The sequence below is a fragment of the Phalacrocorax aristotelis genome, chromosome 7 (genome assembly GCF_949628215.1).
Source record: "Phalacrocorax aristotelis chromosome 7, bGulAri2.1, whole genome shotgun sequence".
Lineage (NCBI taxonomy): Eukaryota > Metazoa > Chordata > Aves > Suliformes > Phalacrocoracidae > Phalacrocorax > Phalacrocorax aristotelis.
In genome coordinates this window covers 29,248,468-29,276,206 of record NC_134282.1, presented here as the reverse complement: position 1 = coordinate 29,276,206, position 27,739 = coordinate 29,248,468, and the positions used below count along the sequence as shown (strand labels likewise).

The following is a 27,739-nucleotide window of genomic DNA, read 5'->3' as shown; positions in this document are numbered from 1 at the left end:
CTCCCTTTACTTCAGCATCTCTTATCCTTACCCCTGAGCTATTAGTTTGAAAAATATACATGGGCTTGACACCCAGGGAAGGAGTATGAAAACAGGGTGTCCTGGGATGAGTGTTGTCTTCCAGTCACTCCACTTCCATCTGCAGGACCACCCAGTCTATTTCAGGTGGAGGGTGGGGAAAAGCATCAAACCGTTGCTGGGGTTTGGTGATGTGCACCAAGCGCATGAATATTCACAGGCATATCTTCATGCTTTAATCTTATTTGTAGCATCAAAAATATGTTTACAACTATGCTTCTGCAGAGTTCAGCTTTGGTGTGGTTCTTTTAATCCTGAGAGGAGATGCTGTGAGTTCTTTGACCCTACAGAGATGTTTTCATATCCTGCTGTTTTTTTCATGCTGAAGGTGGTAGCTATTCAGAAGGGGTTTACACAGGCATTCTTCCAGTTTTTCAGAAATGAAAAAAAATATTGGTTTTATAACAGAAATTTAACACACCTAGGGAGGAGATTGGGGTGAACTTAATTCTTCTGTTTACAATATTGAATTAAATAACAAAAAAAGAAGAAAAGACACCCTTCAGCCTCCTTCCCCCCCCTTTTTTTCTTTTAGTTGTTTAAATCTGCTCCCTTACAATGAAGAAATTCTACTGATCAAAAGCACCTGCATTTCCTACCAAACCTTATTCTGATGCTGTTCACTGGAGTGTGGACCAGTCCTTTCTCTGGGGAAAGCCACAGTCTAGGAATAAGCTTTTACAGAACACCTAAGTAGGGCAGGATGCATTTTATTTCAGTGCTGGGAAATCAAGGAGGAATTGCTCAGATTAGAGGTGCTGTGAAATGTGGCCAGAGGTGGAGAAACAGCAAAGGCAAGAGCCCAGGGTGGTGGTTGATCCTCCCAGGTGACATGGGTGAGAGTTGTGGATTGCACTTTAACACAAGGAATAGTTGTTAAAGGTGCTGGTGAGTTTTGAACAAGGGAAATAAGTGGTACTGTCATGTCAAGTTGGTAAGTTTAGGTGGCTGAAGGAGTTCAGTTCTTGATTATTTCAACTGTGAAATGCTGTCAGTAGATAAAACTGTCCTTTTGGTTATAGCTATGGAATTTCTATTTGTGAATTATACTACTCACACATCAGGACCCTACTGTTCTGGCTGCTGTAAATTGTCACAGTCATTGAAATAAACTAAGTGATGACTTGTCCAAGATCTCTCCCTTTACACGTATTTGGTGCTTCCCCCCCAGGGATCAAGGTGTACCAAATAGAGATGCAATTTTCAGGCCTCTCAGGCTGATTGAATGCAAGGCAAATTTATCCCTTTATTTAATTTATTGAAAACAATCCCTGGCTGTCATGACTCCTGTCATCAGGCAGTCCTGGTTGTGACAAACACAGGGAGTGTATTTGCGCTCTAGTCCTAGGCTCTATATTTAGCTATGATACCAGGAAATCTTTCTGTGATTAAGCTATGTTGACTAATACTGAAAGTAATTATGCCATGACATGCAGCAGGGGAGGTGTGCCACTGGGACTGCGTGTCACCATATCCAAAAAAGGGTCTGTGAGAGAAAGTGAATTATGAAAGTGTATTTGGATCACCAATACTGTTCCTTTGGGGAAAACAAGGAAAATGGGGTAATGTTATGTTTAAACCAGAGGACCATAACTGAGAAAGTTATGGAACGAATCCTCCTGGGGGCCATCGCAAGTCAAATGAAGCATGTGATTGGGAAAAGCCAACGTGGCTTCACTAAAGGCAGATCGTGCTTGGCGAACCTGGTGGCCTTCTACGACAAAGTGACCTGCCTGGTTGACATGGAGTGGGCAGTTGACATTGTCTACCTGGACTTCTCCAAGGCCTTTGATACGGTCCCCCACAGCCTCCTCCTGGAGAAACTCATGCGTTATGGCCTAGACAAGTAGCCTGTGCAGTGGGTGGGGAACTGGCTGACAGGCTGCACCAAAGGGTGGTGGTAAATAGCTCCTTTTCCAAGTAGCAACCTGTCACTAGTGGAGTCCCCCAGGGATCAATATTGGGCCCAATGTTATTCAATATCTTTATAAGTGATCTGGATAACGGCATCAAGTGTAGCCTGATGAAGTCTGCGGATGACACCAGGTTGAGTGGGGAAGTAGACACTCCAGAAGGGAGAGCTGCTTTGCAGGAAGATCTGGATAGGCTGGAAGAGTGGGCCAGCAAGAACCTTATGAAGTCCAACAGGGAGAAGTGTAAGGTCATGCACCTGGGAAAACATAATCTGGGAGTGCAGCACAGACTGGGATCCACCTGGCTGGAGAGCAGCTCTGTGGAAAGGGACCTGGGGGTCCTGGCGGACAGAAAGCTCAGCATGAGCGAACAGCGTGCTGCTGCAGCCAAGGAGGCCAACAGGATGCTGGGTTGCATCAAAAAGGGCATTGCCAGCAGAGATAAAGAAATCATTATCCCACTCTACTCAGCGCTTGTCAGGCCACACCTGGAGTACTGTGTACAGTTCTGGTCCCCACTGTATAAAAATGACATGGACAGGCTGGAAGGGGTCCAGAGAAGGGCCACCAAAATGATCAAAGGACTGGGAAGCTGCCATATGAGGATAGGCTGGGAGAACTGGGTTTGTTCAGCCTTGGGAAAAGGAGGCTCAGAGGGGATCTCGTCACCACGTACCAGTACTTAAGGGGCAGCTACAAAGAAGATGGAGACTCCCTTTTTACAAGGAGTCCCATGGGGAGGACAAGGGGGAATGGACACAAGTTGCTCTTGGGGAGATTCCGATTGGACACAAGAGGGAAATTTTTCACAGTGAGGACAGTCAACCATTGGAATAATCTCCCCAGGGCAGTGGTTGGCTCCGCCACATTGGACACTTTCAAGAGTCATCTGGACAGGGTGCTGGGCCATCTTGTCTAGACTGTGCTCTTCCTGGAAAGGTTGGACTAGATGATCCTTGAGGTCCCTTCCAACCTGTGATTCTGTGATTCTTTGTGATTCTGTGACTCTTGGTGAGACACATGGAGTTATCTTCTCCCTGTTTAGTGTTTACTTTTGGGCACTACTTTTCACAAATTATGTGTAATGGACTTCAATATTAGTCATAAAATTGTCAGAACTGATTTTTGAAACTCTAGGATAAATTAGCCCTAGAGAAAGCAACACCTCCCTCATGGATGTTCTCTGATGTCAGGTCAGAGCTCTAAAAGATGTAGAGTTGCTCTGCTTTGGGCGTGGGAATGGACTGGATGACTTTCCAAGGTCCCTTCTAGCTTGCTTGGTGCTCTCAAAAACATGCAAAACCAAAATAATCTCTAGGAGCCAACCACTGCGTTCACACAACAGGTTGGATCTTCTTCAGAAGCTGCTTCACAGAGAAGTCCATCTACACATGAGACCAAGCATCTGGGAGAGAACCAATGTTCCTTAAGCAAGGGTGGATGTAGCCAGACAATAGTGGTCCACTTCTGTGTGCTCCCTGGTGACCTTCCACTTCCACCATCTAAATGTCACCCCACCGCTCCATTTCTTCTGAAGATCCCTTCCTGAACCCTTCACATGCCATGTGTGAGTCTGCCACTGCCAAAACAGGACTCATCAATTCCTGCCTCCCATGGAGCGCAGCTTTCCAGCAACTTTACTCTCTAACCACTAACAGGCTGGCACCAGTGGAAAACTGGGCTAGGAAGGAAGTGATGAGTGATGTAACAGAATGAGCAAAAAAAGACATTACCCAACAAAGTGATTTTCTGTGATAAGGTCAGGTCTCTTAGGTGCTCTTGTCTTACAGTAATACATAGCAACCTGCCTGCCTTACCCTCATTCTTCATCCCTCTAAGTCCAAATTCATATTTGGATGAGGGCAATAAAGCAATAGCGACTGAGGATATACATTTGCTTCTATTTATTTTTTGCCTTGGTCTGCCTGCCAGATTTTGTTCTCCCAGAGCAAACTGCAGGTTCAGACCATTCACTCTTCAGCAACTGCTGGCTTTCCCGTGGGCTCCCAGCCCGACCTCACCAAGCAGCAAGGTCCATCTGAGCATCTGCTGCAGCGGTTTGCTGTTCTTTGCTATATGCGATCCTCTTCTGTACACTATCCTTTGCTTAAATGTTTTATTGAGCAAACTTCCCCAGACAGAGGCCTCTCTATGTGGCTCAAAAGCATCATCCCTGCCAGGAAAGGATTAGGGTTTCCGTAATTTTTATCTGTTTCATCTGATTTGAGCACCTCTGTGGTTGGCCTCCTGGAGCACACAGTCACTTCTGCAGAAGCTCTGTCCAAGCTGTTTCATAGGCACCTGCTGGTCTCCGTCTGCCCATGCCAGCTGCACCTCTGCCTGGAGGGAGAAGGTAAACAGAGAGCAAGGCGTTCACACCATGCGTAACAAATGGTTCTTGGTACTGAGCTAGGAAAATTATCTCACTGAAACAGATAAAGGAAAAGGGTAGGTTTGTATGGCGTAGACCAGACCTCCCCGACTCCCATCCATGACGTAGGCTGTGCCTCCAGCTAAAAGTCCTTTCTGCCCTGGCTTCCTGCCCCAGACCCGACTTGTGGAGGCTTGTGTGCGTTGAGGACCTGCCTAGTGAGTGCTCGGCGCCATGTCTGTGACAATATGCCAGTCCATGGGCTTTGTGGTGTCCGCTTTAGGAATAGGAGGCATTATTGCATCAACATGCATGGACCAGTGGAGCACCCAAGACCTGTACAATAACCCGGTGACGGCGGTGTTCAACTACCAGGGCCTCTGGCGCACATGTGTCCGGGAGAGCTCTGGCTTCACCGAATGCCGCGGCTACTTCACCATCCTCGGGCTGCCAGGTAGGGCTTGCTGGTCGCAAGGGCAGAGAGGTGGGAGGGCAGAGCCATGGGCATGTTGCCTCCCACCTGTGTTGCCAGAAGCCATGTGTGAGCAGTGGTGATGAGTGATTTTCAGTGCAGAGCGGGGAACCCAAGTTTTAGCAAAAACGGACCTCAGATGCTCACCCCATTTGGAGGACAGGTCCCTGGGAGGCACCTCAGCCTGACCCCCCTCCCATGGCCAAGCTGAGGTTCAGCAAAACCCATTACAGCTGATTATGCATCAGGTGCCCGAGATGTTGTCCTGGCACTACACCCAGGGCAATGGCTGCTGCGTGGGGGAATTTGTCCCGTGCTGCGGCTGCCTTGGGCATACAATCCTACCCTAGCTGCATGGCTGTGCGTGGCTTCCCACCAGAAACCACTAATATTCTTGGCATCAGAGAAGATCCTTTTTTAAGAGGATATGTCACAGTTCAGTTCACTGTATTTCTGTATGGGCTAACAACACCAGGCTGGATTTCTCCCTAATTCTCCTTTGGTTCCAGTTTTTTCTTCCACGGGTATCATTCCTGTCCTGGTTGTGCCCAGAGTATCTGGGGGTGCAAACAATTAGGTTACAACAGGATTATCTGGATTTCCTTCTTGCCTTAATACAGTGAGAAAAAAGGCACTTAGACGATTATATCCATCTAGCCTCTGTGCTTTGGCACAGCAAGAACGGAGGGAAGAAGCCAATTATATCAGCAACTCATTGCAGAACTTCTGCAAAATAGCATTTCCAAAACACACAGAAATAAGCATTGTGCACAAAAATAGCTTCTTTCCTAAGTAGTCTATCTCTGTGCAAATCAAACCAGTATAACCCAATGCAGCTATGGCTTCAGACACCAGGAGGAAGGGTCTTTCATCTCCTCAGGTGTATTTCCATGTCACTCATCTTTGGATCCTCGCTCCCAGCTGGTGTTAGCTGTGCTGCAGCATCCCTGTGCAGGTGCCAGGGATGCCCATGAGCATCTTCCTCTCGTTGGATCTGTGGCTTTGAATGCCCTTGTTTGTTCACACAGAGTCTGGGGTGCAGGCATGCATTTTCCTAGAAGTCCAAGGGCTTGATCCTGCGTGGGCATCCAGTTGTGCAGTCCCTAGAAAAAGCTGTGCGTTGCAGCAGGTACAAGTGAATGTCATCCAAGGATGACATCCAAAGACATCTGTGCAGGGCTTGTATTTGCACTCTGCTACCAGTCAGCAAAGCTGAGTAGTGTCATCAAGGGAAAATGCATGCAGCAAGTGGCAGGACAGGTTGGTAAAACTTGACTCTAGCTTACTTATTTTATATGTATTTTATTTGAATAAGCTCGTTGCTTATAGGTAAAGAGATTAAAGTTACCATATGAGGAACAAATAGAGGTGTAAAAAGAAAATCTTCCCCATGCACACATACACCCATCACACACTGCAGAACTTCCTCAGTTCTTCAGCTCTGAAAGCTTAAAATTACAGAAAATGTAACTCTACAGAAGAAGCAATTAAACTTTCCAAGTGTTCAGCTCTGGGAACTACTTTAATCTTTGAAGAAACCAGAATACTTGAAATTTGGGAATTTTTTTTGTTCTTTCAAAATATCTACATTGCTAACCTCACCGTTATAGTGAAAAGCTAGAGTTGTTTTTTTGCAATTCCCAAGCCTCCAGACTAGTGTCTGTGGGGTGGGTATCAATTCCCTAAAATGGAAGTACACAGCAGTGTGGGGGGGATGGATTTCCTTCATTTAGCAGACTGTCTGCGGGAAGTCGGTCTGTCCCTCCTCAGCTATATCCAGCAAGCTCTGCGGCTCCCTCCTGGTTGCGGACAGACATGGGCATCCTGTCCTAAATGCCAGGGATTCTAATGAACTGGTCATCTTAGAGTGGAATTACCATGTGTGTTTGCTGGGCTTACTGCAGTCACCTACAGAAAGTGATTAAAAAAAGTCCAAAGAATAAAGCACAACCTTTAAAAATAAAGTCGGGTGGGACCCCGAACCCCCAGAATTTGCTGTCCTCATCCTCAGTGGTGTTGGAGAGCTGGTGCCTTCCCCGCCAGTGTGTAGGTATATGAATATTTATGTGCTTTTGTCCCGACAAGATGATTTCTGTGACCGGTGCTATCAGCACTGCCCTACAAAGTGAGATGGACTTTTTTTCCTTTCTTTTTAATGAACAGGGCTTGCTCTTCTGAAGCCACTTCCTTGCTCTCCCCCCTTTTCCCCTCCTATTATATATTGTCTGACACTTCCAGTCTCTGGAGAAGCTAGTGCAAAAACAAGCATCCCACTGCTGTGCTTTATAGATTGGCTCTGTCTCCTGAATTCATCTGCTCCTACGGGTATTTCTTCCCACCTGCCGCCAGCGAAGGGCAGCTGTGTCCCAACCTGAGAGGAAAAAAATGCAGCTAAAAATCAAATTATTAATTTGCTAAGATATTATTTAAGTGGATCGTTCCAGTGTTTATTTTAACCATGCTGCATTTTGGTCTCTCTTAAACCCCCCTTGCTAACCACACCATAGTTAATGGTTTGTCAGCATTTCCATTATAAACCCCTATTTATTATTCTGACAATGGCAATTTATATTGGGAACAATACTGCCGGAGTGAATAAAAATAATAGGACTCCAGCAAAGCAGCGAGGTGACCTGAGTACCTCAATGAAGTTTCGGTTTCCGAGGATTTTTTTCTCTATCCCTTGCTCCCATAGCAAAGGTTAAACTTGTCTTGCCCATCATCCATCTTCAATTTAGTTGGGAATTTTAATTTCAGCTAGATTGAGGAAAAATCAAGATAATAGATGAAAATGAGAAATAACACAGGTAGTTTATGGCTCTCTCCCTCGCTGCTCAGTTATAAACAGTCAGTCTCTGGTGAAATATGTCACTTGAGAAGTAAGCATGTTTCTTCTGATTTTGCTTTCCCTTATTATTTTTAGCTGCTTGCTTTGGCATGTCAGTAGGCCCTAGTGTGATTTTCTAGAGGACAAGATCTGAATTTGAACACACAAATAACTGACAAATAGCAATAGCTGAGCTCTGGCAAGGTTTGTAGTTTCACCTAGTGCGGAAGTCACAAGGCACCTTCTGCTAAAACGAGCATTTTTCAGTTGCTTACAAGTTTGCTATGCTACAGTAACATGGGCAGTAATTTTCCTGTTGTCTGTCTTAGCCTCTTTTTTCCAGACCTCTTCAGCTAGACCAGTTCAGCCATTTTTAAAAGGACATTTTGTTCTCAAGTCAAAAGCCCTTTTGACGCTTTCAGAAAGGCTGAGGCACCTCTCTGCCGTGGAACAAAATGCTGGTGACTTGAAAAATAAGAATATTTTTGATTTTCCAACAGAAAACTTGGGAAGTCTGAGAGTACCCTGTTAAACTTCTCCAACTAGTAAAAGGGTATGTGTTGCTAGAGGGGTCAGCATGAAAATAGCCCATGGGAATGGAATCATGACTGTCCAGACTTTTGCATAAAAAAACTGCTTTCAGTTTTGCTGGTGCAGGAAGGCAGAGATGCATAGATGTTTCCTGAGGAGAATTCATGTCTGGAAAGTCTTAATGTTGGCATCTCTGGATTTTTTTTTCTTCTATATCCATGTTCTGACAAGGTTTTCTTTTATTTCATACAACCAATACCCATTTTGTGGCATAACCCTAGGAAAACCCTTGCTCTGGGGATTTTGGAGACCGGGCAGCCCACTGACCAAGGAAATAGCATCTCTGCTCCCTGGAACTGTTTCATGCCCAAAGTTTGTAAGGATGGGGACTGCTAATTGCTGTATCGTGATCCTCCACCTGTGCTGGCCATGGCAAGGCACCCTCCAAGCTCTGCTTTGTACTTAAAATCCTTTAACCCTGCCAGTTCAGCTCCAAATGTTGAAAAGTGTGCAGGCAACTGCTGTAGCCTGCTTAAAGTCTTTTGAGACCAAGTTTTGAGCACAGAAGGGTTTAGGTGGCCCAGGAGGGCTGGAGACTTGATATAACCTAGCAAGGGCATGTGTGAGGCTGTGGTGAGTTTGCACCCACAGCAGGAGGTGAAGGAGGTGTGGGGATGTGAAAGAGCTAACGTGAGACCTTTAGAGAGGTCTTGGGCACCCTGATCCCCAGTGACTTTCAGGGTGGGGAGAGGTGGCAGTGTCTATCAGGGGATGTCAGGAAGCTAAATGCATGGATCATATCCTTGCTATTGTCTCGTGCCTTGACACTGCAAAAGGATGAGAGACATGAAAAATAATCCTAAAGAATCTGGGCTGAGGGCCAGAAGAGGAGCAAGACAAAGGAAATGGCAAGCGGCTGTGAAGATGTGGGGCTGGGCTACAGCTCATAGGCATGTAGGGAAGGACACAGCTTCATGTACCCCAGCTCTGCTGAGGGACCTCAAAGACCCCTCTGGACTACCTGAAGACCAATGGGGTAGAGTGTGTCTGAGCTGGGACAGGGGCCTTCCATGATCCCCTTTCCCCACTGAGTTTCAGAAAGGCCAGTCAGCCCTTCTCATGTTGTGGACTAATGGGCCACACACTCCTGGAGGCTGTGGTCATCACAGTGGTGGAGGGACAGAAAGAGAAGGGTGGGTTTGCTTTGTTTCGGTGTGAACAAGCTGGAATTGACTGGCAGGGTGTGAGCTGTATTTGCAAATTTTAAAGCAAACATGAGCTGTAGGTGATTTTTGTGGGAGAGGCGGCGATAACATTCAGAAGTTGCAGTGGGCCCAGTGAACAGTTTTGAGATAATATAGAGTCAACGCCTGGGTAGATAAAGCAAGTATGAGATGAAATAAAAGTTGCAGAGCACAGCGGTCACAAAGTACCCTTCCTTTTCCTAGTTTGGGTGAACCGCTGGAGATGTCCCAATACTCAGAGTCAGAACCCTGTTCTCTGCTCCTTGGTGAGGAAGCTTGGCCTTTGCAAGAGCTGTCTCCCCACCATGTCCCTTCCTTAGATACTGCTCAGCATTACCGTGTGGCATGGCAAGGCCTTCAATGATCTTGCTGGAAACAAGCAACGGGAACGTGCTTGGAGAGAGATCCCCATTTCAACCACTCCTGGCTGTAGACATCTCCCAGGCGTCGATGGATATGAGCATCAGGTTGCAGTAAAGATGCTTAGACATGCTCTACAGCTACCCTATCACCCAACCACTTTTCAGGTTTTGCTCTGAGCCACCAGTTCAGGTAAAACTCCAAGGTCATCATCTATTATTGCACTGGGTGCTGGGAAAATGGGTTGATGGGTTTTTTGCAAAAGGAAACATATTTTTGCTTACCACGAGTGGCTCAGAAGCAACCATTAAAAATAAGCTTAAAATATGAACGTTTAGAAAGGCAGAGAAAATGCGCTAGTGGGAAGGGTTGGAATGGAAAAAAGTTTGTGTTTTTTCTCCAGATCTTTGCTTCAACCAACCATTGAGGAAGGTATTTGTGGGAGCTTTGAGATCCCAGTATTTACAAGTGTGATGCTATTCAGAGCATGAGAAATGGCAAGTAGCTAATGCTGGGATGGCTGGATAGGACCTTAGGCAATATTCTTAGGGATAAGCAAGTAGAAACTCCCCCAAAACACAGTAATGCTTCAGAGATGACAATATCTGGAATGCTGAGCATGGTTGGGTGTTTGTTTGCCTCTTATCTAAGGACTGCAGCATGATCCCCATTACTGAAGTTGCTTTCTCAGTTCCATTTTTGGGGGGAGCACGCATGAGGTTTAAGGGGGCAATATGCAACCCTATGCTTGTTTATCCTCTTCAGAGACATGATTCAATCTGGCCCTCAAAATCAAAGACAGACTGGTTCACTTGGGCTTTCTTGCATACTCAGAGACTGTTGCTGATATTTTTTGATTTCTCCACCATTGCTTTGGGGTTTCGATGCCCCTGAGTAAGAGGGATGATAAGAAGTGGCATCCCCCATCAGCTGGAGAAAACTATATCCCCAAGAAAAGGTTAGTGAGGCAGCACTGCCTGGGTGGCAGACTCCATCTCAGGCACAATTAAGGGCAATCCAGGGGATGGCCCTCTTTCCAAGAGGTGTTTTTGGGGTGATGAATGGGGCGATGAATGGGGCTTGGGGATGTGAAATGGTGGAGGGGGAAAGAAAAAGAAGAGAAGATCCATATCGGCTGGAAGAGCTGCTCCAGCTGCATGCAGCTGAAACCAGCTGAAAGGGCTAGAAGAAGGAGTGGTAGCTCCCCTCCCAGCAAAGCAAACACACAGGCATGGTGCATGGGAAAGCCACCTTCACCTGTATTTATGCAACCACCCAGATGTCCAATTTAGCAGAAAAACCCCAGTAATTTAAAAAGTGGTAAAAATTTTTGGGAAAAAAAAATCTGGAAAAAACATGTTTGCTCTTTGTATTCTCTGCCCTGTCCCCCCCCCCCCCCCCCCTTTTTTTTTCCTCCCCAGGGGTTATTTTCAGCTGTGACCAGTCCATGGGTCCATTTTTCTGTGCAGCCCTGCAAACCATTGCACACTAATGATGCAGGGTGGCATCACCCTTGGGAATAGGAGTTATGTCCCAGAGGAATATCTGTCCCTGGGACATGCTCTGAAGTGGTCTAGCCTGGAAAAAGTGATGTGGTCTCTTACCACTAGATGGCAAGAAGGCGGCAAGTCCTGGGGCACGAAGAAGGAGAGGAGTCTTGGCGAGCTGCTGAGGACCATCAGGGCTTGGGTGTAACCAGAGTTTCTGGATTGGGATACAGTTCTGGCTGTGGAGCAGAGAAGAATGGGATGGAGAGCTGGCCACATTACTTGTTTAGCACTTATTGCCCTCCTAGCCTCTAGGTCCTCTCCAGCCCTGATTTATCACAAAGCATTATCCAAGATGAGGAATGTTAGTCAGCATGCCCTTTCCCTCACTGAGGATGACAAGTTCTTAGCACCTCTGGTTCTTGCGGGCTCATTTCTGTGTTTTTTTGTTCATGCTATTTCTTTGCTGGCAACTTCTGACCTTTAGATATGTTGGAGCTAGTCCTTCCTCTGATATAAACTTGCCAAAGTCAGTAGAAATAATAAAATTTTAATAAATTAGCTTAGACAATTTTATTCAAAACAAAGACAGCTTGTGCCTGACCCAGGAGGGCTTTGGTAGCTATGATTAGTGAACTTTAGACATGTGACTTGTGCGCTAGCTGTTACAGCAGAGTCCAGTGCAAAAACATTTCTCTCTCCTGCCCACCAGCTCGCTGCACAGGCACAAATGCAAAACGGATATCCTGAGTGGTCCTCCAGAGGGCAGAAGCAATAGCCAACACATAATAACCCCATTGTAATTCATCCATCCACAGACATCATCCTCTCCTCTCTTCCTGGTGGCTTTCACATGGCTTCATGATCAGGAAATGGTATTGACGGTGCATGTGGCACTGAGCAGTATCAGGACTTGTTAAAGCGGGAATTTGTTTCTAGGTCAGGGCTGAAGTAAATCAGTCAGAGCAGGGTATTAGATGAGGATGGATGGGAGTGAAGTCTGGAAGGTCCTTGTAACTCACTGTGCTCCATCGGCAAAGTGGCACGGTGAATTTATATTGGTCCCCTGAGTCTAGCACTTCTCCACAGTGCAAAGAGATAATTACTTTCCTAATTTTTATATCCCCTGCCCTTTTCCAAGACCATCCCCCCAGCCAATACAGACAAGCACATGTAAAAAGGCACTTTCCAAACAGTCTCTGTCTCTCTCCCTCTCCTTCTCCCCAGTTTCAGTGGGGTCACATGACAGGTGATGGGGATCCAGGCAGGAGGAGAACAGGGTTGCAGGAGCTTTGCTTGATCAATATGGGGCTCTTGGCCCAGTGCCCTGGGTTGTACTACGGTCAGAATCAGAGGCAACTGCGGTGATGCTCGAAGTGGCTGCAAGGAACAGCCATGTCCCTGTTTGTTCCCTGAGTTGAGTGGCATCCTCCCACAGAGCTCACCGCTGGCACCCCTATCTATCACCGTACCTCTTATGTGGATGCCTGCATGGGTGGCCAGGTGTAGAGTTGTCCCTGTCTTGGCCTGATGGCAGATATTCTCCCCCTTTACATGAGCAGAAGGACAGGAAGGTGGTGACCTGGGCCAGATGGGTTCATCGGGGAATGTGATCCTTCCCTCTGCCCCATGCCAAGCATGCAGGAGAAGTCCGATGGACAGCAAAGGGTTTCAGGTGGAGGACGGCGCATGTTCCAAGTGGGTTGCCCAACACTTGATGGAGTGCGGCTGCTTAGCTGGGAAAGGACAAGCACTTCTAAAGGACAAAAGCTCATATCTCTGGCCCTGCCAGCACAAACCTACCTAGCAAGAGTGAAACTGGACTATCTTGCAAAAACACTTTGAGCAAACACACCGTTCAATGGAAAGCATCTGATAAGAGCTGCTGCATTTCTGGTGGCTCAGTCAAGAGGACTTCAGTGCTTCTATTAGGTCTGTGGCTGCGTCAGGGCTGTCTCACGTCCTCTGTCCAGGAGAGACACCATGTCCACGACCATCTGCCAGGTGATGGCATTCATCGTTTCATCGCTGGGTGTTGCAGGGTGCATCGTGTCCACTGCCATGGATATGTGGAGCACACAGGACTTGTATGACAACCCGGTCACCGCTGTCTTCCAATATCAGGGACTGTGGAGGAGCTGCGTGCGGCAGAGCTCTGGCTTTACAGAGTGCCGGCCGTATTTCACCATTCTTGGGCTGCCAGGTAGGGGTGAAAGATGCATCAGGTTTAACCCGGTAGCTCTCCTGTAGCTCTGCACAGTTTTCATCCAAAGTAGGAGCAGATATCTTAAAGCACCTTGCATGGAATAAAATTTCCAGGCTACTCAGTGTATGAGCATAAAAATATGTGCATATTTGTTACCAAAATAATACCTTTACTCAGTGGAGGTTACAACTTGGAGCACGTGTAGGTGATCTTTGGATGAGCATCATGGGTTCAGCCCTGTTGCTAGCATAAATCAGCACAACTCCACTGATGTAAGGAGAGTGAGTATGTTTAAACCCACAGATATTCTGTCCCTTTGAATTGAAACACAAAGAAAACAGCTGCATGTAATTTTGCATTGTTATTAGAATAATGGTTTCCACAGATAACAATTGAAATACTTTTTTTTCCAAAGAGAAGACTGGAATTGAAGAAATCTGCCTGTGACCAGTGTGTGTAGGAAGAGCAAGAAGGGGAAAGGTGTGCTCAGTCACTTCACATTGCTTGGGGAGTTTTAGTGGTTACAGAAGGAGATTTCAGAGGGATATTATTTTCTTGATTGCTTGCTTACTTTACAAAAAAGAGCTGTTTTTCCCACCCCACTGCATACAAGGGTATTCCAGTGCTCCTGAGCCAGCTGGACCCACGGGAGGGGAGCAGCCAGCCTGGCTCACCATGCCTCCCTGTGACCTATCATGCCTGTGCCCTGCCAGCTAGCAATAAATTATGGCCCTGAGAGTGTTTTTAACTCTTGGTGCACAACTGCAAATAGGTACAAGCAAGCACTACTGCACATAGGCCTTTTGCATGTATTGATTGGTGCAGAAGAGAGCATGATGTGGGCTCTCAGCCCTGTATCCTTAGGGATGCCAGCCTTGCTTCCCTACTGTGAGGCAGGAGGGAGTGCTTTGGTGAAGACCAGTGTGTTGGCTGCAGTTGCTTTTGAGAAAAGCCTGTGACCATCCCAAAGGGTGCGATGGAATAAATGTGTTTCTTGTACCCAGCTTCAGGGTTGCTAGGTGACTTCTTTTTCATTTGGAAGGGCAAACCCGATGTTTGGAATCACTTCTCCTATGGGACCATTTATTTTAAAGAAAAAAAAATTTATTAAACTATATATACAAATGTTGATCACTATATATACATATCCTTATAATACTGTGTGCAGGTGATTGTGTTTTAAAAGAGCAACGAGGCAATGCTAATCATCATTTTGATGCCAATTTATCATAATCAAGATTTTACTTTTTATGTTATTTTTAGGTAATATAGCAATAAGGAAATGTGCAAAGCAGTCACAGGCATTTTCTATTGTGTCTTAGAGATGTTCTGTCAGTTTTGTTTTCTTTATGTGTCCATTTAGTTGATGAGTACCTTAAAATGTAAAGAAGGAATGCTCCTGGTTGAATTTGGTTAACTTAAAAACCTGATTTTTTCCCTAAACTTTCTATATTCCATAACTAGTCATAAAATTAGATTTCCACCTTTGTATTTTTTTTAGTAACAGAAATGCAGGTGATGTTCATTTAGATGACTTTAAATTGTTTTACTTCACTCACCTCTCACTACTCATAGCAACACTGAGGAAAAAGGCAACTCTTCAGTTGTACTTACATCTGAAAAAATGCAGTGACGCAAACTGTGGTTTCAGATCACTGACTTTTTTTTGGTGAATAAGCTTGCTTTTTCACTATTGTCTGTGCACACCATCCCTTCATATGGAAATCAGGTGTGCAAAATGAGCAACCATATGTGTGCAGGTATGAAGCAAAGTTATCCTACCTCATGCAAAATGTGTATGCAAAATGGCAGGTAGTTTTTGTGCTTGACTTTAACTATAGGGTTCTTTGCTACCTAGTGCTCCTGATACAATTTTTTTTTCCTTAGTCTCCTATTTTGTTTGTCTAAGTCCTTCCACTCCTTCCTTCTGGTGGAGGTCATCCACCTCCTATTCAGAGGACCTTTGATGGATGCCAAAATTCACTTGAAACTGCAGTGCTCTCTTTCCAAACAGCTCTCACTTTCAGTCCCATGAGCCAAGCGAAAAGGCTTTCATACCACAGCAGGCCTGGAAGCACTTTCTTCTCCTTTCTGGCCCTTTGTGGAGATGGTACATAAGTCAGCCTCATGGAGAGAGGAATTGCTACTGATGGCTATTTTGCATTTTTTCTTTTATGCCTTGCTGTTTTCCTCTCTCTCCCCTTTCCAACAACTGAAGATTGCCTCTTTTCAATGGAGATTCACCACACCACTTGGACTTCAGTGCTTCAGCAGAAGTGCAACATCCCAGGAGCTGCTTGGCTTGGCCTGCCTGTTGTGTCCTTCCACGGGCACCCGAGGCACTGGGAACATCTGTCCTGGGAACCCACAATAGCCCTGTGAGGTCTTAGCTTAGGATCACTTCTTGAAGGGTTGAGACCATCACAGTGATGGCACCTAGGAACCATAAGTTCTGTAGAAAGCATCCCAGGAATTGATACTGTAAGTCAGCAAATATAAGAACCCTCTAAACCTCAATTTGTAGTTTTAGAAAGCAGGCATTCTCTACTGCAGCACCGGGTGCACAGGGGATCACACCACCTAGTGTGCACGCCAAGTTGCTCTACTACAGGGGTTATATGCAATCAAAATAGACATATGGATATAAATTTATTGGAAATAATTACCATATTCATACTATTCTTGGAATTCATTAACATCTGCAAATGTCCTTAACTGACGCGTGTTCATGTTCATTAGTGGTCTTCCACGGTTCTCTGGTGGTTGTCGATTGTCTTCTTCACCATTTCTGCTGGTTGAACTCAGTCTCTGGGCATGCTCAGTTATTTTTGGTTTGGTTACACAATTCTTACTGATACTAAACTAGCTTATTCTAATACATTTCCCGTATTTATTCTATCCAAGCATACAGCATCTCCAGACTCCCTTCTATCTAATCACATATAGCAAATTCTAAGACTATCTTATTCATAAAGTAGTCCAAGTATTTAAAAACTTAGCTATGTTGCTCCAATTAGAGGACGCCATATGTTCTTTTGAAGCCAGTAGCAGGTATCAGAATGAAGGACTGTCCTGGAGACAACCTTCCATCACAATCCATAGTGTCTTATGCTGCCCTGGTGCATCAGCCTCTCCTGCCTGCCCTGAAACAAAAGCAGTTGCAAAGACTTAAGTGACTGTAAAGACAAATGAGTATTGTGATTTTCTTCTCTTTACAGTGTTTTGCTTTGCATCAGGTGCTACATGAACAACCTTTGAGGGCTGATAAGGCGTATCCGCCAGCTTCTTGTTCTCTGATGAGTAATAACTAATGAGCTCACACCTGGGGGCTGATGAATAGGAGATTGAATATCCCAGGCTCGTTAGCACTTGTTATCAGCTGATAAAGGCAAATTGAGTCATAAGAGCAGCAGCCCTGGTGGGACTGCCAGATGGGAGAAGGTGGGATATTCCCAGCCTGTGGGATGGCAGACTGCTGGCTTCCTTGTGCATCATGGTGCCAGTGTGGTTCTGCTCAGGCTCATAGTACTCCACAAGCAAGGAGACAAACACAGACACCCCAGCACCCACCCTTGCCCTCCTGGGGAGGGTTTATAAACATTTATCTTCTCTATCCCTATGCAAGGTAAGCAGTGTCTATTCCCTACTTTCCAGCACCAGTGCTTTCTGCTCCAGTCAGGACATACAGGACAGTTGGGCACCATGACCATCCTGGCCAGGCTAACAAAAAGGGTGACAGGAAGGCTGAGTGAAATCTCTGGGGCTGCAGGATATGTTGCCTGCCCCTCTCAGTCAGTTACAAGCCCATGTCATCTTCCCTGAAGACGGACAGTCATGAGTGGGGAGTATCAAAGCCAGACCCAGGGCCGTAAGAGCCCATGGAAGGTCAAGAAGAGGCTGCAATTCATCCCAGCCAAATCACAATAGCCCTTGAAATATTTTCGACCACCCCTTCCCAGTGCTCTGCCAGCCCTGACGCCTTCCTGTCTCTGCCAGGAAGGTGTGCAAAGGCAGGGAGGAGAAGTGTCTGAGGTCAGCACTGAATTGCAGGAGAGATGGGATATGTGCCACCTTATTAGAAAATAATCTTGGTATTTAAATGCATTGCCTTTTCCCTTCACTTCTCTATTTTAAAAGGTGGAAGTTTTCCTTTGCTTTTTCCCCTACATTTCTACTACAGCCAAGAAGAGCCTGGAGGGATTTTGCTACCTTCATCTTATTGACAGAAGTGCTCAGATCCCATGAGTATGGCCCACGGGCATCACAACCTGCCTCCAAACAAGCATTCCCACCTTGACAGTGGGCTGCTAAACAAATTCAGGGATAGGGTATTTGCATGTTGTATTAATGAACATGGACAGATGTACACAGGACTGATATTACAAATAACCGTGGAAAGGATATGCTGGGGGAGGTCATTGCTGAAGGTTCGTTGCTCTCCTTTGGTGTATGTGTAATGTTTGTCAAGGTTTCCTCTTCTCCCATGCCATGCTTTTTACTGTAAAGCAGGAATGTACAGGACTTCACTTGAGACACACAGTAGTTGGAAATACCGTGGATAGCTGGGTAGAGCTGTCTGTTTTCATTGCTGCTTGGAGAGAAAAAAATGTTTTCTGAATCATTTCAGTTATGAAACAACCCATGCTTATCCCAGCTGTACACCAGCTCAATTTCAGCTGAATAAATCGTTACCACTGCCAATGAATTGTCAAACTCTTTTGGAGTTGAAAAAACCAGCCACATTTCCAGACATGCCCCAAAAAAACCACTGAAAGTAGAACCGGTGCCCATTTTCCAAAATATGTTCAGGGTTTTCTTCTTTAATATTTTTAATTTTAGACAGAAACAATCTTTAAAAACCCCCCAGGCTCTGATGAATCTCATTTCAATTGCTTAGAGTGGATCTTGTCAATTTGTTTTACAGCGATGTTCCAGGCTGTGAGGGCCCTCATGATCGTGGGTATTGTCCTGGGCATTCTTGGCCTTCTTGTGTGCATTTTTGCTCTGAAATGCATCCGTATCGGCAACATGGAGGACTCTGCAAAAGCCAACATGACTCTGACTTCTGGCATCATGTTCATTGTTGCTGGTAAGTGGGTGGTGTCATGTCTTTCATGTGCAAGGCCTTGAGGTTGCCTGGAGTTGAGGACTGGGCAAGGCCAACAACATCCTGGCTTGTACTAGGACTAGCGTGGCCAGCAGGAGTAGAGAAGTGATTGTGCCCCTGTACTAGGCACTGGTGAGGCTGCACCTTGAATATTGTGTTCAGTTTTGGCCCCCTCAGTATAAGAAGGACATTGAGGTGCTGGAGCATGTCCAAAGAAGGGCAACAAAGCTGGTGAAGGGTCTGGAGAGCAGGTCCTATGAGGAGAGGTTGAAGGAACTGGGGTCATTTAGCCTGGAGAAGAGGAGGCTGAGGGGAGACCTTATCGCTTTCTACAACTACCTGAAAGGAGGTTGTAGCGAGGTAGGTGTTGGTCTCTTCTCCCAGGTCCCTAGTGATAGGACGAGAGGAAACAGCTTCAAGCTGCATCAGGGGAGGTTTAGATTGGATATTAGGAAAAATTGCTTTACTGAAAGAGTGGTGAGGCATTGGAATGGGCTGCTCAGAGAGGTGGTGGAGTCACCATCCCTGGAGGTATTTAAAAGATGTATAGACATGGCACTTTGGGACATGGTTTAGGAGGCATGGTAGTGTTGGATTGTTGGTCGGACTTGATCCTAGACATCTTTTCCAACCTTAATGATTCTACAATTCTATGATTCGTGCACTTCTGGTCACAGGTAGCAGATGTTCTGGAGCAACCCAAAGTGCTGCTGCTTTCATGAAATTATTGGCATTTGTCTTCCAGCCTGCACTTTTGGGGACAAGTGGTTTCTACCTCTGCTTAGTAAAAGCTCAGTAAAAGAAAAAAAATGTTTGTATGGCACAGAACATTGAAGGCTGAAAAAACAGCCCAGAGATAAAAAAGAAATTAAGTATCTTAATTTGTTGTATGTATATTGTGGTTACATAGTATTGTATCCTTTATTTTTACAGAACAGTTTTATGAAGAGTCTCAGGCTTTATACATAGTAATTTTATGAAGACTCGCCGGGTTGTTGTAGCCTAGCTTGTAATTTTTTAATGCCTTCAGTTAGCAGGGAGGTTGCAGGAATGCCTAGTTTTGCCCAGCCACCTTGAAATTGCAAATGCTTAAGAACACCACTTACAGTTTTTCCCACACTTTACTGCAGATGAGTAGTCAAATCAAATCTGTATCCTAATGAAGGGAAGGAAAATGTCCCTATTTAAAATGCTTACAGTTGAACAGCACTTACTTTTGCTGGGATATGAGACATACAATTCAACTTAAAGATGTACAGGCGGGATAGAGGAAACGACCTCTTGCAACACAGCTTTAATTTTGCACTTAGAAGTCTATCATTTTATCGATAGGAATCAGTGGGTTGAGAATTTGGCCAATGAGGATATTAGAAAAGCCCACCGTGCATTCCCAAAGAGAGGGTGTCTAAAACGTTGATGTTGCTGACTCATCCCTTGGTTGAGTTCACCCATTTCAAAACAATGTCCTTAGTCTCAGCTAGCCAAGAAGTTGGGTACACACATGCAATGGTGGACCAGGCCCTTGGTCACACCTCTGTGAGCTGGCGGTTGTTTTTCTTGCTAAAATAAGGGCTGCTTTCAGGACAGAAGTGTTAGACTGTGACACTGAAGTACCACGATAGTGATGATTGTATGGGGACCTGAGGCAGAAGCACCGCTAATTGTTCAGTCCCTCCCCAGAGCTGTGAGTAATTGGGTTTCAGGAAAGACTTAGAGGTCTTGGTGGGTGTAGTGAGGATAAATAAGACTTGGGGTGCTCAGAAAAGCTGGAGTCCATAATTCCTATGTGGGTCTCAGTCCACCCTTCTGTCTGATCTCAGGTCTGTGTGCCATCACTGGAGTGTCTGTGTTCGCCAACATGCTGGTCACAAACTTCTGGATGTCCACGGCCAACATGTACCAGGGAATGCAGAATGTCCAGAACAGGTAGGTGGTCATCTGACTCAGGGTGCTCCACAGTGCAGATCTCACTCAGGGCCAGGGTGTGCTGCAGCTGATAGAAAGGCAAACTCTGGGTGCATATTAGTCTGGTCTGAGGACTTGGAAGATTTATTGAGTCTCTTTCTTATCTGCACTGGAGATAATTCGTCCAATCAAATTGGCTGGGATATCTCTGTTCACACAGCTCAAGAAGGAGGTAGAAAACCCATTGAGGATGAGCCTGCAGGTGGGATGGTGCTCATGGGAACTTCTGCAGGACCAGAGAGAGAATGACAATATTCAGTGTGTTTCAGAAGAAACAGACTGGATCACTGTCACAGCACTAATCAACCACGTCTCTGTGTTTTGTAGGTACACCTTTGGATCGGCCCTCTTTGTTGGCTGGGTGGCAGGTGGCCTGGCCTTAGTAGGAGGTATCATGATGTGCCTTGCTTGCAGAGGGCTGATTCCAGAAGAATCCCGGTAAGCCTGTCTGTGTTAAACATGGGAAGGTATTGCATGAAGTCCTGGGTGTCGAGATAGCGTGCAACCAGCTCACCACAGGACCTGTCTATGCATAATACCCCTGTTGTAAGAGTTATCACAATGATACATCTGTTTGCCTTGTATCATGGGTCAAAAGTGACCATTTCTCTTCCCTGACTACATGACTTGCAAACAAATAGAGGGGGCAGGAGAGATCAACCTTAAAATCTAAAATTTGCAATGTGCTGGCTAAGTTGGCCCATGAATTGCAGCTTTGATTGCAAATTCCATACCAGATCATCAGCAGGTGTAGATTGCATCAGCTGAGCTATGATCTACATCAGGTAAGGCTTTGTACGCCTACGTAGCTGGTTACTACAGATGTGTCCTTCACTCAACCAAGGATTTACTCATGGGAAAGAAAGTGTAAGTTTATGAAAAAACATGAAAGATGTTTTTTCATGCAAGATGTTTTTTCATGGAATGCCCATGCATTCCATGCATTTCATGCATGCATGCATTTCATGGAAAGATGTTTTTTCATGGAATGCCCATGCATTCCATGGGCAGCCTGCCCATGGAGGGTTGGGCCTGAGCTCACTGAGCGGCTCCAAGTGGTGACACATTGTGCAGTTGCCTAAAATCCAACAGCAAAGAGGAACACTGCGTGCAACGTTGGATAGTCACAGAGCGTCCAGTGGCTGATGCCATCTTTCATGTCTCTTTCAGTTACAAAGCGGTGTCCTACAATGCGTCAGGACGGAATATCTCCTACAGAACGGGGCCATATAAGGTTGGTTCAGGGTATGATCCTGAAACGAAGGCTAGGAAGGACGCAGGGTATGAAGAAGCTGGTCGAAGCGAGGATGGAAGGCGCTCATACCCTTCAAAATATGACTATGTCTAGTAGACTTTATGGGCTTGAGATGTGCTATCTTTTATAAAATAGTTTTCACTTCAGAAGCAAAAAGTATATGCAAACAAAGCAGTCTGTAAATAGGATTGTGTTTTCTATCATATTTCCCCTACTCTGAGGTTGTATCCTAGCTTGTTAAGAACACTGGTTTTATTCAACTGCCTGCCTACCAAGAGGAGGTCTATAACAAAATCTATGTCTTTTTATGCTCTCAGAGTAGAACAGTTTGCTCATACTTTACAGATAAACATTGATACCCAGAACCAGGATTGTGCCTTGTGCCCTTTTCTAATTCTTCTAATAGGTTAAAATTTCCATTTAATAATAGCCCAGATGTAAAAGCGATGCTACCCCACCACCTTCTTCCCTTTGAGCAGGCTTTCATGCAATCAGATGTCATCCCCTACTTTCTCAGACTTTAGAAACATATGCCATGACCTTGGTGTCCCCTGTTCATCATAAGAAACAGTGTTTTGCTGAAATGGTAATGTATCTTTGCTCTGGTCTTGCCACCTGATATTTTTTGAGCAGGTTGAAAAGCAGAAATTATAATCTAGTAGTCTCCTATATTATTTTGCTGTGTATTTTCAGTAAATTCGGTTGTGTCCCTTTTGCTGTGGCCAATGTATACAAGCCCGATGATAGTCATGGCATTTTCTTCCCTGTGACTGTTTCTACTGACACACATTTGCTTTGCTGGTTTTACTATGATGTTGATCTGCTGTGATATTTAATCTGATTTATGTTACTTAGACATTTGCTATAACCATGATATCAAAGTGTATTTATTTCTTCTGATCTCTCCAGGGAATAGATATAATCCATTGTTATTCCTATGCTAGATATTTGCTGTAATAGCTGAAAACCTCTGTGTGCGGCCAGTGTTCCTGCAGATGTCATCTTTAATGAAGCCATATGAATTTCTTATTTAGAATTAATTAGAGTTACATTTGGAGCAGAAATCCCAGGGAGCATTAGATGTGTAACTCCATACTGACATCAGGACTTCCTCATGTTAATTCTTCCCCCAATGATGTGAAGATTAACTCCGTAGTGGGACATTGCCTCTTCTAGACAATCCATCAGAGAGAAGGTTATTCAAGGGGGTCAGAGGAAGGGACACAAGAACTTATGTGGGAGGGAGAGCTGTGTACCATTAGCAAGTCCTCTCACCTGGCTCCAGAGCACATCCTAGCAAAGGTATGGAAAGTGCCTATGAGCAGAGCAAAGGGTACCGAGGGATAAGTTAGAGAAAAAAAAGGGGACCAAAACCTCTAAAGTAGCCATTTTGATAGATAGCTGCAATAGGTTCTAGCCCCACTTGTAATGATTATAAGTTCTTTACAGGAGTTCATTGACAAATTGTTTTGGTGAAATGCTGATACTCCCTTGAGTGATTTCATGCTCTGGAGGGATCAGAGGTAGAGCTGAACATTTCTCCTGATTTGGACCTTTGGTATGTCATTCTGCCAGTCCAGCTGGCATCTCTGGTGGCTTGTATGAATAGGGGGGAAGGCTGTCTCACTGAACATGAGTGCTCTCAGTGAGCACAAACTATACTCACCAGCTCTCCACAACCTTCACTCCTCCATAAGCATCAGCGCTCCATCACCAGATGGAGGCACATCTCCAGCACAGGCCCAGGAGATGCAGAGAGGTTGCACCTCGGGCAGGTCAACGAGAGGAGGAGGGAACACCTGGCAGGGTGCGGCACCCAGGGGCTGATGGTTGGAGGAGACGACCACCATGCAGAGGGATGGGAAGAGCTTCCATCCAACAGAAGCTCTTGGTCCCATCTCAGGCTGGATGTTGGCCCCTGCTGCCACCTGGGGCCTTTGCTACCTCTGCTGGATGTCAGTGCTGACTCTCTCTTTTGTACTAGCAAAGAACTTGTTTTATAGATCTGTTTTTAAAAGAGAACAATTCAGTTTTGCAGAGGTAAATCCTGTCCTGTTTTTAAAACATCAATATTCTATTCAATGGTTTTTTCCCTATCTCTCAGTATAGACTTAGGTTTTCTGCCTCTTTTTTTGCATGCTGGATTTATTTTTTTGTTGGTTTGTTTTGTTAGTTTTTTTTTACATGAATATTAAAAAAAAGTCTTTAAGACCAAAATCACTGTTTTCACTTGTTCTCTCCGTGTCACAAACAGCAGCTACGAACTTTCCTGCTTAGCTAAACTCACCCCAGCTTTGGGTTCTGCAGCTTCTTAGGAGCAGTATGGACAAATGTGTGTGGTTGAGGGAAAGAATAAAAGATTAGGCTTTTTTTTTTTTTGTCATTTATAAGACATAGTTAGTTATATGCTGAGACAAAATATCAGAAAAGTAGATGAATAAGCATCAGGGGACCCCAACTCACTGATGCAATGAAATCAGATGTCCTTGCTGGGACCCTGGGCTTGCTGACGAATACAGTTCCACGAGTGGGTCTTTTGGGGCTTGAGGCCACTTTCGACAGTCCAGCAGCTAGTTTAACTCTCAAGGTAGCAATTAAACTCTTCTAAATACTTCATTGTTCTTAGGAGGGCAGAAAAATTGCTGGTATGCTCTCACTCCTGCCAGCCTCCACTGGAAAGGGGCTGAAAAGCATGGGAATGTTTAATTTAGATAGGAAATGCATAATTGGTGATTAGGTGAAGGTACACAGGGTAATGAAAAATACAGAAAAACACCCGGAAAAAAATTGAAATAAAAGTTTCTGACTGCAGTAGAACAAAAAAAGGCACACACAGAAAATCACAAGGAAGGACCTTTGAAAGTTTCATTTTCTTTTTATACAGCACAAATACTCTGACAAACTCACCAAGCCAGCCATCTCTCAGTTTCACTTTGATGTGTGCTAGCATGTATTGCTGGCAGGATTGCTGGCAGGAGCATTATGGAGAGTGGCAGAGAGCTGAGACAGAGCTGTATCCAGGAATTCCTGTCCTCAGTAGATTTCTAATCTTCCAACATCGGTTTTCATTTCCTTACCTTGGCTGAAAACTTGCAGTATTAAAAATTTTAATGCAGTGAACTTTACTGAAAAAAATCAAATTCTGAAGCAAAGAATCATTTATTTATAAGCCTGTTTGCTGTGTAACAACCCCTGATATTATGGCTGTTCCTCTCTTTTTCTGGCCATAATGGACCTTATCTCTTAGTGGGCTCCATCATGAGTGGTGAGAATCATGCATCAGAGGAATGACAGGCTGGGGAGAATCAGCATCCACAGCCATGGAGCTGCGGTTCCTGCTGCAGACAGCACTTGGTGTTTCCCTGTCTTGGGGCATGGACCCAAATATCTCCTTTTGAGCTGTACTGATCTGTCACCTGAAAGCCCTGAAGCTGAAACCACCTGCTTAGGGAAAGCTCTCGGTCTTAGCTGTGAACAAAGTTCCTATTTCCAGGCTTTCCTGTGCAACCCACTGACTAAAAAAAAAAAAAAAAAGGATACCGTAATTATTTCTTGGACTTTAAGAAAAAAGCAAAATCCAAAAGCCCCTTCAGGATGACCTAGCATTGTCTTGGTCATCCAAGACAGCTCATTGTATCCCAAGCAGCTCATTGTATCCCAGTGACACTGTGTCCCAACATCCACATGCAAAGGACACAAAACCCTGTGCCACGTCCACAGCCCATGGTGCTAAACACCAGCTGCATGGGGAGGAGGGACACCCAGTCCATATGCTGCCTGGGGAGTGCCCCGCGGCCACCTGCCCAAACCTCAGTGTCTGCACCCCATGCTGTGCATGGGTCCCCAGCACTGCAGGGAGGCACTTTCCTGAAAGGGTGTGAATTTGGGCGCTGAACCTGGCTCTACACTCAAAACTGAACTGCTCAAAGGACCAATACCCTGTGCTCAGCCAGTCATCCCACAGGCAAAAACTTGGGAGGGTATGGTCCTGTACCCAGGCATGCAGAGCAAAGCCCTCACCATCCTGCCTTGCTGCCTGGCTGCAGTCTGGGAGCAGCAGTTTAATATTTGCTGCGCTGACCTGGGCTTGCTGGTTTGACCAATTGCACAGCAACAAGGAAGTTTGTGCCTTTGTAAGTCTTTGGTTGTGTAAAGCCTGGAAGTAACTGGAGTTCAGATGCTGCAGATCTCTTGGCCTCGTGAATAAATCCAGTATTTTCTCCTGGCATTGTTACTGGTGAGGGAAAGAAGACCCCGTGATGGTTATTTTGCTTTTATTGGCAATAAACTGCAGGGCAAAGGATGCATTTGGGAGCACTTGCAGAGCCAAGGGGGATGAGTCAGGGAAATGGTGATTGACGAAGTGTGTGTAGATGTGCACCCACACTCAGAAATGGTTTTGTTTCCATAGATTTGATCATCCTCTGAAAAATGCGCATCCTGTTTCAGAGAAGCTAATTAAATATAGGCTTGTCTAGTAAAGCAAACACTGAAAAGGCTGTGTGTATTATCTGCCAGCAGAGCTCTATATAGGTTCCTTCTGAGCTTCTGCAACATTTGTAAGTATATGAGAGCACGGCAGATTTGCATGGTCTTTGACCACGGGGAGCAAAGGGAAGCTATATCTGAAGCTACAAATTGGACTATGAGATAAGAACTCTCCTGAAATCTATATGCAATTAAAAGCCCAATCTTCCTTCCTATAGTGACAAGGTTATTGCTTTTATATAGCTGAACAGAGATGAATGAGCCTACGGATTAATAGCACTAAGATTTATGACACTGTGCTTGCCCCAAATATTATGGGAGAATAACTCTCTGGGTGAGATATTCCAGCTGAATAAATTTGACAGGATTTTTCTTTTCCTTTATTTTTTTTCAGCTTGGTATTATTTGGGAGAGTGGTGTTGCATTCAGAGTTCGTTAGTGCTGTGGTTTGATTATCTACTAATTGTCCCACACATATTATAAAAGTATTACTAATAAATGGAGTCCCACAAAGACAAATGTCATTTAAAAAAACAAAACACATTTTAAAAAGCATGAGACCCCAATGGCATTAAACTCCTGGCAAGGGTCTGACCAGTGATTTCTGTATAGTTGTGCTGCTTTGCACCCATGGGGAGGGGGTCATGCCTATGCCTCACTGATGTCCTAAAACGGTATGGGTCTGTTACAGTGCCTGCAAGCTAGAAGCTGGTTTTGCAGACATCAGCTGGGAAAGTGTTTGTAAAACCAGCATCAGGTTTCTCTTTGACCCTTCACTTTGCCGTGGCAGTGCGAAAGTCCCTTTTTCAGAGGGAAACCCTGATTTGCATGGTTTGTCCTTCATTAAATTGGCTGGTTCTTTATGTTGCTGGCTCTGAACTTGTTTTGCTGTTACCAGAGACTCCAGAGAGGACGAAGACAAAACTTCTGGTAGGAGAAACAAGGTTTCAGCAGTTGTCGAAGATAATGGAAAACTCTCCATGCTGTGCTAAACTGAAGATAAGGTTGAAAAATTACCGTGAGGAAAATAAAAACCTGCAGGAATTTAAGGGGAGCAGTTTGGGTATGGGAGGGATGGGGTTACATGTCCAGGCAGAGGATGTAGGTCAGGGCAGAGGGGTGAGGACTGGGCTGCTTGCACTGGAGGAGAGGTAAAACCATGGCAAGAGTCATGCTGAGGAAAAAGCATGGGTACTGCACAGGACCTGGTCCTCCAAATCATGCCATGATGCTAAGGTTGCATCTTCCATCATTTAACAAAACTGCAGGTTTTTTTAGCATATCAGGAAAAGTCTTTGTGTGTTAAGCAGCATGGACTGGCATATGTGCTCCAGCCCATGGACCGAGCCTGCTCTGCCACCCTCTCCACCACCTGCAAGCAAGCAGCAGGCTGGCATTGCACAACCACAGTGTGCCGGTGGGCAGGATTTGACCT

General features: G+C 45.2%; 1 protein-coding gene across 2 annotated transcripts; it reads left to right on the top strand.

Annotated features, from left to right (window-relative positions):
* Positions 1-4,596: 4,596 nt before the first annotated feature.
* CLDN18 (claudin 18) lies at positions 4,597-24,291 on the top strand. 2 transcript variants are annotated; one of them, XM_075099549.1, is made up of 5 exons: positions 4,597-4,816; positions 18,414-18,578; positions 20,417-20,522; positions 20,889-20,999; positions 21,732-24,291. In XM_075099549.1, the coding sequence occupies exons 1-5, from the start codon at positions 4,597-4,599 to the stop codon at positions 21,907-21,909; spliced, it is 780 nt and encodes a 259-aa protein (XP_074955650.1). In that variant the 3' UTR covers positions 21,910-24,291. The 2 variants fall into 2 exon arrangements, with proteins under 2 accessions (XP_074955650.1, XP_074955648.1); XM_075099547.1 differs by lacking the exon at positions 4,597-4,816 and adding an exon at positions 13,142-13,486.
* Positions 24,292-27,739: the final 3,448 nt, after the last annotated feature.

What these genes read in the sequence shown, in the direction of transcription:
- CLDN18 (XM_075099549.1), top strand. Translation starts at nt 4,597, where the DNA reads ATGTCTGTGACAATATGCCAGTCCATGGGCTTTGTGGTGTCCGCTTTA. An exon ending in CACCATCCTCGGGCTGCCAG is followed by an intron (nt 4,817 to 18,413) that starts GTAGGGCTTGCT and finishes TTTGTTTTACAG; the next exon opens with CGATGTTCCAGGCTGTGAGG. An exon ending in CATCATGTTCATTGTTGCTG is followed by an intron (nt 18,579 to 20,416) that starts GTAAGTGGGTGG and finishes GTCTGATCTCAG; the next exon opens with GTCTGTGTGCCATCACTGGA.